Source organism: Dermacentor variabilis, chromosome 4, assembly GCF_050947875.1.
Source record: "Dermacentor variabilis isolate Ectoservices chromosome 4, ASM5094787v1, whole genome shotgun sequence".
Lineage (NCBI taxonomy): Eukaryota > Metazoa > Arthropoda > Arachnida > Ixodida > Ixodidae > Dermacentor > Dermacentor variabilis.
Window position 1 is genome coordinate 184,826,993 of NC_134571.1, and position 13,208 is coordinate 184,840,200.

Below are 13,208 nucleotides of genomic sequence, written 5' to 3' on the forward strand. Positions count from 1 at the left end.
GTTTAGCAGAGACGTTCGCGATCGCGAGGTATTCTCGCTCTCAATGGCAACGCGCTTTCGTGGTTTCGGTTCCGCCGCGTGATCGCAACGGAGGCGCGCGAAACGTGGTTTTTCTCTTTTGTCGGCACGCTCTCGCAGGGGCGGCAGAGGTTGATTTCTATCTTGATTGGCACTGCTCTTAACTTGTTTATCACTGCTGCTCACAAGGTATTCTCGCTCTCCGCGGCAACGCGCTTACGCGAGAGGGTGCATCAGACCTCAGCCCAAGGCAGCCGCACGCAGAGATGTCACGTGTGCACCAACACAACTCCTCGCTCCAAGAGAACAGACACGCATTTTAGGTGTACAGACTGCGATAAGGCGCTGTGCGTAGACCCGTGTTTCAAGGAGTACCACGCTCGGTATACTATTGACCATTTTGCAGTTCTGAGTGATGCCGACACTAAAATACTGTTCTTAATTATTTTTTGGTATTTATTCCCAACTTTATACATTTTGTACATTCAAGATCCGCAATAAAGTAATTTGACCACCTGGGAAAGTTTTTTTCAAAATAATTCGACCCTCAAAGGGTTAATAGCAAAATGACACATGCTTGTAATTAACTTTTTTGAGGTGACGTTGTCCGGTGGAGCTTTGTACGGGAAGTACTGCTGCTCACCTGGTGCCACAATGTTGGATGAATGCAGAAAAAGCCCGCAAAGAGCATTTATATAGAATAAAATACCCATTTCCTAATTTCACAAGGCGTCTGGCGTCTTTATGAAATTGCACGTGGCACAACATTCAATGCAGACTTGTAAAGATTATTCGCAATAATTTTTATTTAATAATAAAATGATCTAGCATGAAAAGCACGTGCGGCTGAGCTGTACAAGCAAAAAGAAGAAGAAAAAAAAAATGCAGCATCAGCGCAGTCGGCATAAAGCGTACCAGCTAGCGGTCCGGAATTGTGGTTCAGGTATTAATGCCAGCGGCTTGGTGCGCTACAGTCAATTGGGCCGCTGAGCTCTATAGGAGTGTCCGCTCTTGTATACCGTATTTACTCGCATAATGATCGCACCCCTTAATTTTGTCGTCAAAATTCGATTTTTTTTATTTCCCTCGTAATGATCGCACCCTGAACTTGTCCCAGCGATATGTCGTCTGCCAAATCTAGCTAATGATGATCGCGCTCACCATCTGTCGAATGCTGCGCAAACGACTCTTCAAATGTTACCGAGCGGACTGCACGCACCAAATAGATTCTTAAGCAGATGCCCCATTTCATTCCCTGCATCACTTTCTGCACTTCAAGAATAAAAAAAGATCGACAACTAAACTTGCCTTGGCTTTATTATTTGTTCGCTTCAAAATCTTTGCCAATTTAATGATCTTATTCATTACTGATACAGAAAAAGCTGTTTCAATGCACGTTATGTACTCACGCGAAAAAAAAAAAAAAAAAATTGCGTTCAGCTTGCTCCGTCAGTCGCCATTTTTGTTTTGATGTCCCGCACTGTTACAGCGGCAGCCGCCTGTTGGTTGACGTGTTGTCATCTCGCAGCAAACGTGTTCCGACACATTTTGACGGACACTGCGTTTACTGCATTTTGCAAGGCGGCCGTGGGCTTTGTGTTTGGTTTTTCTGTGTTGGTGCCGTTTCACCATGGGACGCTATGCGAGTTTTACGGCCGCGTTTAAGCTTAAAGCTGTTCACTACGCGCTGGAGCACGGCAACCGTGCTGCTGGCAGGCATTTCGGCGTCAACGAAATCAGAATACGCTATTGGAAAAAACAGCGTGAGCAGCTGATGGCTACTGATAGGATGCGCCGGGCTTTCCGCGGACCCAAAACCGGCAAGTTCCCTCACGCTGAGGAGGTGGTCCTTAAATACGTGAAGGACCTTCGCAAAGATGGTTGCAGGCGCGTGCTGTTGCGAGGAAGCAGGGAATCGTCGCAAAGAATTTTAGCACTAGCTCCGGCTGGACGACTCGCTTCATGCGACGAAATGGACTTTCACTGAGGTGGCGGACGTCGTTGTGCCAGCAGCTCCCATCCGTGTATGAAGAAAAGGTGGTCGACTTCCATCACTTCGTTACGAGGATCCGCGAGAAGAATGGCTTCCTCTTATTGCAAATAGGGAACGCTGACCGAACTCCGTTGACCTTTGACATGTCCCGAAACACGACAGTCAAAGAGATGTGTGCTAGGAGCGTCCTCGTAAGGACATCGGGCGCTGAGAAACTGTGATGTACTGTAATGCTTGCAGTGACGGCAGACGGGTGGAGGCTTCCACCATACGTCATTTTCAGACGGAAGACTATTCCGAAGGGAAACTTTCCCCGTGGCATCCACATCCGCGCTCAAGTTAAAGGATGGATGACAGCGGAACTTACGGTCGACTGGATTAAGACTGTTCGGGGACAAAGACCAGGAGCGCTTCTGCTTCTTTCGCTTCTTGTGCCGGACAGCTTCCGAGGCCATCTTGTGGACAGCGTTCGAGCCAAGCTGAAGGAGCGATGCACGGACATTGCAGTCATCCCTGGAGGTCTCAGGTCGCTGCTACAGCCTCTGGATATGTCCCTGAACAAACCGTTCAAGGACAACGTTCGACGATTGTATGCAGAGTGGATGGCGGCAGGCGAACATGATTTCACGCCGAGCGGCAAAATCAGAAGACCGTCTTTGGAGGTGCTTTGCTCCTGGATTGTCGAAGCGTGGAGTGGTGTCTCCGACGAGGTAGTGGCGAAGAGCTTTAAGAAGACCGGCATATCTAACGCACTGGACGGGACAGAAGATGACTTTCTGTGGGGCTCCGAAGATGCCCCCAGCGACGACACTGCCGGTTCTGACACTGAAGCTTACAGCGATAACTGTGAAGATTCAGACTCTGAATAAAGTGAGGCGCCCTTTATTCAATTAGAAAAATAAAAGGGCAATGTGCAATTCATGTAGTGCCTATGTAATGTGTGCGTTTATTACAAAGGTAAGCCTTACTCAACTTTTATGTTTGGCTATGTTTACCATAGCCATCGTAAGAATTCTCACTCGAAACTTGCCCTTTTGCGTCTTCGGTGCTAAAAATTTTTTTTCGAAAATTTTAACCTGCGTAATGATCGCACCCCCGAGTATGCGTAAATTTTTTTGACAAAAAAAGTGCGATCATTATGCGAGTAAATACGGTAATTTCTTTCTCTATGACGAAACTACTGTTTAAGCGGAGACGGTTTAATTAGGTTTTACTGTATATGGACTTGCCCTTAAAAACGCTCATAAACCAACTGCATTAAAGCTGGCGTCAGCAGTTACAGTTCGGGAAGACTTAGGTCCAACAACCCCAATTTCAGTGTCATTTTTGTTCTCTGTGCGTTCCTGCACCCAGGTGCAAACTTGCGCTAGAAACATGTATCTAAAGAGCGAAATGTGGCATTGTACATTTCAAAAATGCAAGTGCAGCCGCCATTTTTATTTCAGAGCTTGTGACATACAGTCACCGACCGTTTATTCGGACCTCACGGGGACAGCGGAAATGTCTGAATAAACAGGTGTCCGAAAAAGCAGATGAAAAAAAAAAAAAAATCTTATTCTTATTCGTGCTCGGCAGTAGGCTCGAAGAAATCGTGAATAGGCCATTGCAGGTTGTTCCGTTTACGCACAATCAGATAAGCCTGAATCTCGGAGAGGGTCGTACGGTCACTATAGGCGGCTGAAAGCACAGTCAATGCTTGTACACACTCCGCATACGACGGCAGCGTACGACATGGTGCGTCATCTTCCGACTCGGATTCGTCGTCAAGTTCTGCGCATGTCAGTACAGCAGTGTCAGCACCTGTGAAACGTTCAAATGAGACGGTGTCCGGAATCGCAATGCAACAGCTGCACAGGTCTCGGCAAAACTTTTTCAGCGTCAGTAGGGAGCACATCGGAAGGCGACCAATGCTAGGCTTTCCGGCACCCGCTTGAGGGCATTCCCCAGCGCAGTCTGTGCGGGCACTGTCGGCGCCATTAGACACTTGCCACAATGTTTCCGTGTGCCGCGTTGGATCACCGCAACCTCGACACAGCACACAAAGCAACCACCATGCCTTCACCAGTTGCACAAAAGAAAAACGTGGCCTACTCGCAGCGTCGTGCATGAAGAAAGAAACAAATAAGCTGCTGGATTGTCTTGACATGGCTTACTAAGCTGCGACCGGAACTGCTGTAGCCACTCTATCGAACCAGGCAGAAACGATGATGATGAGCGGGGATTTGCAGTAGCACCACTTCGTGAGGCGGCAAGGAGGCTCCGTTCAAAACAAAAATGGCATTCAGCAAGTCGAACCATGCACCGGTCAGAGTCGGTGCATGGTGCTCTCGATCGAGTTGGATCAAGGAGTGTCCAAAAAATCAGACGAGAGGTTGCAAGGTGTCCGAACTTTGGACAGTTGTTATACATTATGGTTGATGGGGAGAATGGCGGTGCTGCGAAGCAGACAGAATAATCGAGCATGTCCGAATTTTTGGAGTCTGAAAAATCGGTGACTTTATTTTGCTACCAGCGGGACATCACTGTTCTGCACAAAAGAGCAAAGCGTTCTTGTTGGCCAGGGGCATAAACTTCGGAAACTGCTGCAGCATTCCTCTATTATCCAAAGATCTTGGCATTATGACTGTGTGCCAGAGCCGAAAAATTGTCATCTATGTCTCTTCGGGCAAAAAGAATGCAATATTTGAAAGTCAGAACTTCACCACAAACGGTTATCAGCAATCGACAATGCGCGTACAAAATGCTGTTGAACCGTGATCTTCTGATAAGGGCGTAGTAACCATGAGCTTTTACAACACTGCGTCATGATAGCGCGTGGTGCAGTGTTCCCGCCAGGTCGACAGGAACGCTTGGGCGGCCATTGTTCTTATGACGGAACGACATAGATGGCCATTCGAAATTGCTGAAACAGGCGTAATGCACGTGGTGCCACATGGACAATTGTGCAAACAACGAGTCAGGCTGCCATCAATTTGTTGCATAAAAAAAAGAGAGAACTAAAATCTAGCAACCGTAGGAAGAACATTTGTCTTTAAGGTGCCTTTTTCCTTTTACGTAGCTATTAAAAGAACAATATCATAATTCTGCAATCTGCATTTACTACAACATCTAAAGTGAACAAATTTATATTGCACACAGCTATGAAACATGGCAATCTGTGAGTAGGACTTTTGCAGAGCTCGTGCAAAAAATGTTAACAATTTTACGAGCGCTTAGGGTAGCACCTGACTGGTTTCAATATTTTTTTTTTCTCTTTTTCTGCAAGCTGCCAACTGCCAGTTTCACCCCGACACCAGCACGCCATTTTCCGGTTCTCCCTAAATCAGCACATTAAAAGCTGCACTGCAAGCAGTCTGACGGGCATTCACACATAGCAGACAAGTGAATTGTCACAAATGAAATCATTCCCAATTCCTTAGTTCTGCAAGCATGAACAACTTTGTTGTCCTCTAGAGTGTGATGTATAGTTGTGTTGTTCAATGTGCCTTACAAATGAATTGGTTGCCCGAAGACATTAAAATTGTCCCAAATGTTATACAAATCTTTTCAACAAATTTCAATCATGCAAGTTCTTACTCGGTGTATAACCACATTTTTGGATTACTCGGCAAAGGTGCTAACCGTATGTAAGCAGTAATGTAATGCATATCTGTCCACTTTAGACATTATATTAGATAATATTGTTTAAGATATTGTCTCTAGTACATAATACAGTAAACCCTCGTTAAACCGTACCCGCTTAAACAGTAGTTTCATTTTGAAAGCAGTAAAGTCAAATCCCCGACTCAGCAGCCACTGAACAAAATGTGTTTTGTATCCGCATAAACCGTACCAGCTTATTGCGTATGTGTCGGTTAGCACGTAGTGCTTTCCACTTTTCGTCGCACTAACACAGGGGTGTGTCGTCTCCATCGGGTGGCCCAGCAGAACAAGCCTCAGAGGTCGGAAGAACATGAGTTCTGACTTCTTCCCTTCTTTTTATTCTAAATGCGGAACCATTAGGTATGCTGCCATTGAAATCCCAATTCTACGCCTGCCTTACAGTATGCATAAAATGGCAAATAAACCAGCATGCTAACTGCAACAAATAACGCCAGCGGTAAACAATGTGTCAATACCATTCAAATTTCCTGACCAGTCAAGCCCCGTCTCAAACAGAAACAACAGACTCCTATACAACCATAAATATCTCAAATAAACACTCACAATCCGGGCCACGAATAGAGTCTTGAAGGGGTCTAAGGTGCCTGAACTGTTGTTGTAAGGGTCCCCTGTAAAACAAAGAAAGGAGTCATCAAAAAAATAGTTAACACTTCTCTCCAACTACAAATGTGATATGAGGAGTGGATTTATTGATTTCAGGTTATTTGGAATGCCTCTACAATGAAATCATCTCTATAATGAAGGATTAATTATGCTCCGGATGAATTCCAATCCTTCATGTGTACTGCGAGCAACGGTTAAGGCGCCCCGACAGCAAATTTTTTCTTTTACAGTAACACCTCATTAATTTGAGTCTCATTAATTCAGATAATCCGGACCCGCCCTTTGCTCCTGGCAGGCGTACCCATATTTTAATGCACCGAAGCTCTTGTTAATTTGGACGCATTTGGCTGCACATCGGTTAATTTGGTCAACTCTTGGAGCACGTCGAATGCTGCAAATGTGCGACGCAAAAGAGCAAACATGGCATTAGCGTCCAGTGAAACAAAGCAGCAAAGACTGCGTCATTATAGTCATCAGTGGAAATCGTATGCGAATGACAGCAACGTCAGAATGCTTTGTGCCTCTCAAGCTTTCATCCTTGCGTTTACCGCCGCGCATAGCCCCGCATGCCTTCGTGACTGCATACTTGCCACAGATGATCGCATTGCAGGTGTTTGTGGCAAACGGCAGTTTCATTTTGACTCGGTATGTGCGTCAGCCATGCGCCTTCAGAACCGTGAGATCACCATCCCACGAGCGCGTCGAAAGCGGCCGTGGTTGCATCTGCAGTTTTGTTTTGACAAGCTTTCGAGGACGAAGAGCACTGGCTACAACGTAATAGACGCTGACCAGCTCACTGGCGAAAAAGATAATCGGGATGTGCGTGCGCTAGTAAAAAAAACCTGTCTCAGATGAAGACTCGCGTTGTGGCCGCGCTGTGAAGAAAGTCGTGAGGCTTTTGCCGATGCGAGTGCTAATCAGCCACGAGATGACAAGAACTGTGGTTTCTGCATGGATTTCGTGCAAAATAGACACATGATTGGCTCATTCATTCAGTAAATAAAAGCGTGTTGACGTAGTAAGCCTTTGTTGTTTTCTTCATACCCTTGATAATTCGACCTTTGGTTAATTTGGACATTTATTTTCGGTCCTGCGAAATCCAAATTAACGAGGAGTTACTGTATAACAAACCCGATGCAGTGATGCCACTCTGTCCACCACAGACGCCACGTAGTTGCGCTCTGCGCTAATGTCAGCGCAAGCGACACACTTGACGAATGTGCCAATGTCTGCGAGTGCTAATCCTGCTGCTGCATGAGGAATCGCTCAACTCGTACACTGTTTGTAACACAGCAGTACTGTGTTACAGTGGATTCAGCGGCTGATGAATATGTTGCAGTTGATGTGGGGATGTCATTGTAAATGACTATCGATGACATCTTCAAATCCTTCTAGAACAAAAGTATGTGAATGTCTATGAAAGCAACACTGAAGAAAAGCATGTAAACGAAATAATTTTGACGGCAAGTGAGGCAATAGCTGAATTTGACCATCTGCAGCTTTATCTGGCGCCTCTCCTATGTTTCGCTATGGAGTACGCCATGAGCCTTGGTGTAAATGAAGTCGGCTGGAGTAGCACATTGCAGCCAGACGAAGTGTGCTAAAAATAGAGACTTATTTCACAAAATGTCTCTTGAATGGCTGTTGAGCTTTTGTCGAATGTGTTCGGCATGCTTTGTTGCAAGTGGTACAGAGATGCCCTATGGAGGTCTGAAACACTTATAAGGACATTCGACTATATTATTATTCAATATTCCAATGAACAAAGAGGAAACTATGAAGGGAGCAGGCTCCACTGCAAGGGGCAAAATTCATGAGGTTGAATTCGCCAAACCAACAAATGGGTATAGTGAGCTGCCAAGTGGACGGCTGCAGAGCAATTTTGACCGCTTGAGATTCATACACGCAGGGCTTGGTTACAAAGCTGTGTTTGCACTTTGCTCTGACCAGAATGCAGGGAGGCGATGGATGAGAATCAAACCCTTGACCAAGTTCTCAGCAGCAATAGACTAATAGCCAATGAACTGCTGGGGCGGGTCGCTGAGTAGTTGCAGAATGTCTCAAACGTAAATGTAACAATTATCCGGGCTTCATCTAGACAAACTTCCACCATGCTTGTGAACAGTATACTTCGGTGTTCTTGAACATGGATGGACAGGAATACAGCATTTCCATTCAGTCATTACCTATACTGCCTATCACCAAGCTGGAGGCACGAGTATTGGTACAATAATGCCATGCTAAAGTGCTACGATATCAAAATGCTACTAACATATTAAAAAGAGGTGGGGAAGCTATAAAAAAAGCACATTCTTACATACAATGCACCCAAAGTAAGCTAGGTTCAACAGTAACTCCGGTGACAATTTCCCCCCCCTTCATGTTAGGAAAGAAGTTACTTCTCATTTCACTGCACCGTCTGCCAGGAGCAAGATAGTTCAAGCAGTGTACGTAGAAAGGAGTAATACTAATTGAAGTGACAAAAGTAAAATCAAAGAACACTAAACAGAAACTGCAGCAAGGAGCAACCCAGTTGCACCTCATAAGGTCAGTGCCGATGATACAAGAGGCACGCGGTGGGACTGAGTGTGTTGGAACCATAGAAATGCTTGGAAGTCAACGCCTGGCCTAAGTCATTTGTTTCTTTTTGTTTTGTCCATTTGCACTGCACAAAACTTGTTTTTCAAGAAGAATGTATTAACTAGCTTTTGAACAAATTCTTTTGACTGAAAATACAAGTAGTTTAGAATTAGGTTATTTCATAGCAGCAAGACTTTTTGCAGGCATGGCAGCTGCTTAAGCAGAACTGCAATGGGAAGCACATCGGGGCACATTAAATGTTTCAGACTGTCAATGTGGTGCCAACAATAAAGAGTGCTTTCTCGTCATAAACAAAATCGAGACATGCAAAGTGGGGCATTATGACACCAAAGCTACTGAAGAAGGACAGAGAGAAGCTCAGCCAAATGCATATCTGGCAACCTGTGAACATTAAAATGAGCAAAAATTCTGCTGACACATACAAAGGAGTGATAGTAAGCATTTCTTTAAACTTTGTCCGAAGTACACACCTTTTGTGGTGTACATACACACTTTATTACCGATGATTTGCCTTCAGATGCGAGCACACAAGTAGCAGGTAACTTAATCGGAACAACGGAGACTAAGAAGCAACAAACAGTTACTCAATCACAGTGACCTTTTCAGCAACTTCAAAGCAATATTGCTGTTCCGCTTATGATTGGGAATGTTGTCTACAAACATTTCCTCGCACCTGTTGCGTTCCTGTCCCTAGTATAATTATGTCCAATGCCTCTTTGCCTCCGAACAACATTAAACTGGCAGGACTAAAGATCCTTTTCCAAGTCAGAGATACCCTGACCACGGCCATGTCAGTCGCTGGGGCAAAAAGATATTCCCGCCCTAGCGCAGTTCTTGAAGTGCACCGGTCTGAGTGGCCATTTATAGTCTTCCTGAGCGTCCTACCACATTGCCTACAGTGCTCCGTCTTTCTATTTCCCTTTCCCAGTGTAGGGTAGCAAACCAGATGCTTGTCCAGTTGACCTCCCTGCCTTTCCTCACTATTTTTTGACGTTGCGAATTTGGCCTGCTTCACAGACTTGTCGAAGAACATTTCTTGTAAGCCAAGTGCAGTCAAAAGCTTTATGACAGTAAACACGGAAGGGCGTGCGACACAGTAGAAGCCGAGTGCTCTAGCGAAAGGCTGGCGTATGCTTGGTAGTTTGTATGCCTTTTGCTAGAGAGCTCTGCCCGTACTATGCGGCCCACCCTTCCGCGTTTACTGTCATAAAGCTTTTGAGTGTACAGCTGTGTCATATGACAACTTGTGCTGCCACAAGTGGGCAAGAGGTAATATCACAATTTTCTTTTCTGTATGCACACTGTGCAATCTTGCCTTGTTCCAACACATTTACAAGTTCTTCAAGAAGAAAATTAATTTTAGAATTACAGTACAAGTACAATAAAATTGTCAAATAAGCCTGAATTCATAAGCTTTGCAAAAAAACTCACGAGTTGGCAGCTTTGGAAACAGAAAAATCCAATGAGAAAAACCGTTCTATTTTCAAAGGCCTGATTGAATTCACCCTGAACAATACAAGTGTGTAGAAAATTTGAAAATGTGTGTGTGTGTGTGTGTATATATATATATATATAAAGAAGAAAAAAGGGGGTTAACTGGGGGGCCCATGTTTATTAGTCATATCATGTGTTTGTTGGCTTCTTATGATATGACTATATATATATATATATATATATATATATATATATAGAGAGAGAGAGAGAGAGAGAGAGAGAGAGAGAGACCCCCCTATACAGTGTACTCAATTTTGCATCAGCAGTACCAAGCATTGACCTTGCTGGATGGAAGTTATTTATTCAAATGCCTACATATCACCCTGGTGGGAATTACAGTAGGGGGTCGAGACAAAATAAAGGAACACTTGATTCAAGCCCAAATGCATAATCAGAAGTGCACAATGGTTCTGTGTGCTGTTTATCTGTTTATTTATGACCTAGCATTCACAGCTCAAACAATGGTCACACAACTACAGTGCCATGAAGCAAGCAGTGCAATCGGAAAACTTTTACTGGCTTCCTGTCCTTAGAAAGCATGACTGGCCGCTGATACCTCATCACTTAGTAACCGCTGAACACTTAATAATCGCTTGTGAAAAAGGCATGCACACAACCACTTCTGCAGGAGATGAAAGCGAAGATACTCACAGAGCGCGATGTCCTGCTCTAGTTTGTAGGCCACTTGCTCAGCCTTCTCTCTCCTCTGAAAAGCAACAACACTCGTTACACCTTCGCATCCAGTCCGGCAAACATTGACGCGTCGTCGGGAGCTAAATACTGAAACTTGTAAGCAGGGAGGTCGAGCGTACCGGTCACTTGCTGCGTGCCACACAGCGCTTACCTTTCGCTCGATGCGTTCTTCTCGCGTCTCAACGCGCGTCGGAGGTGGTGTGTCTTTCGGGTCCTGGAACACAAACGCAGCACGATCAATGCGGGAGCCAAATAGTCGCCGGGGCCATGCCGCCCAGGCATGCAGTACACATCTCTGCGGAACTTTGGCCACGGAGTTGCACTCTGCGAAGCGCCAGCATAGCTAACGGTTCTATCACTACCGCTGCTCCACAAGCAGCAGGAGAAGTTCCCTAGGTTTCCATAAAAATGAACTCAAGCAGCGGAAAATCAGAATGCACACTGCAACGGTAGGCTTAGCAGCCGCGCACCTACGGCGCAGAATGCGACAGGTAGATCGCGAAATTAGCATTTCGAACGCCGAACATGACGACAGTGAAACAGCAGATGCATCGAAACACAAAAATGACAGCATGCGCCGCCCGAGGACACTGTAGGCTCTCACCTCGAATAAGTTCAAGTACTTCGATACGCCGGTATACGTCCCCTGGGTTTTTTCATGGGGCAGTTTGTCCGTCGGCGGCAAGTACGGGATGGGGTCTCGAGGAGCGAAGAGCGCCAAGAGATTCGGCGGGAGGTACTGGGTCATTTTGGCAGCAGCGCGGTAGGTCTCCGCGACAATCCACGATGATTTTTTCTTTTCTTCACGGCCGCTGATCGCGACTCATCACGCAAACGACACTCGAAGCACAGTCGTGCGCTGAAAGTAGTGCGGCAAACACATTCGCCGCGTGTCACTGCGTGGAACCCACTTAGGTCTCCGCCTCAGCAAATAGTACAAAAAGAATCATCAACCTGTCTTTTAAGATTTAATAAGAACACGTGGTATTTAGCAATGAATGTTTGGAATAAGAGATTAATTTATTTGCAACTGTTCCGAAAAAATCGAACAATCAACCACAGGACGCTTTGATGATGATAATATGACGTGTTTTCACCGTTTTCACTTCCCAAAATCACTTTCATCGCATTCGACCAGCAAAAGCGTGGCCTTTAAATTCGGTATTTAAAATACAGAACGTGCCACTCTATAAAGCGCGGATTTAGACTATTTAGACCAAGGAGGTTATATCATGGAGGAAAGAAACAAAATAGTGAGAAGCCCTGACCGGCCCTGACATTCCTTCCTCCATGCTGCTCCATGCTATCCATGCCTGACACATGTTTTTGAAGCCGGAAGTGCGGCCATGTTGGTGTGCCATCGCGCTTTGCGCCTTGGAGGCGCGAGCTTTGAAATTGCATTGCTACGAGCGGCCGCAAGTGTGTGCTGCTGACGCATTCCAGAACAAGTCTATTAAACATCTATAAAGTCCACACTAGTACCTGTGCTAGTACGCTCTAGCCCACAACACACGTATGCTTGCGGACGCGCTCAAGCTCGCCTCCGCGCGCCCACGCAGGCGCAGACAGTGCGGCACGGCTCCTACGCGTTGAAACGCGGCGCGCTCTCGGTGAAGAGCTGCTCTCTGTTTTGAATCCGAGACCGCACGTACGTTGGGGACGTGCGCAAGCTCATGTACGCGCGCCTAGCGCCTGCCGCAAGGTAAATATACCTGATAGCGAGGCTTCCTTAGAAACCAATACGTTCAAAACATGGCTAGGGTGGCTAGAATGGGGAGGTGTGAAGACCGGCCTCCGGAAGCTTGCCCCAAAACGCGTTCCTGCCGCGTGACGGCGCTGCCGGCCGGGGCGCCGTAGTTTGTCGCGGCGTCTGCATACCTCCGGGCGGGAAAATGATTTGGTAGCGCTTAGTTTTAGCGTTTGAATGCGTTAGAATCTGACCAGACTTCTTTCTCTACATTGTAGATGCAGAGAGAATTTAATGTTTCGCTGCTGTCATTCCACATTGAAACAGCGAGCACCGACTGCGCAGCCGACACAGCAACGTTTTTGCGACCACCTCTCGCCGAGATTAGCGCGCTTATTCCTTGCCGAAAGTATAGTTCATAGGAATCGCCGCGCAAGGCCAGCGCATTGGAATAAC

General features: G+C 46.0%; 1 protein-coding gene across 1 annotated transcript in view; it reads right to left on the reverse strand.

The window, feature by feature from the left end:
- The window catches only part of LOC142579994 (uncharacterized), a 54,915-nt gene extending 42,954 nt beyond the window's left edge, over positions 1-11,961 (reverse strand). Inside the window, exons 1-4 of the mRNA XM_075690706.1 lie at positions 11,670-11,961; positions 11,217-11,279; positions 11,024-11,078; positions 6,218-6,282 (exon numbers count right to left, since the gene is read on the reverse strand). Of these exons, the coding sequence (XP_075546821.1) occupies positions 6,218-6,282; positions 11,024-11,078; positions 11,217-11,279; positions 11,670-11,813 (327 nt within the window). The 5' untranslated portion in view covers positions 11,814-11,961. The remainder of the gene's footprint in view (positions 1-6,217; positions 6,283-11,023; positions 11,079-11,216; positions 11,280-11,669) is intronic.
- Positions 11,962-13,208: the final 1,247 nt, after the last annotated feature.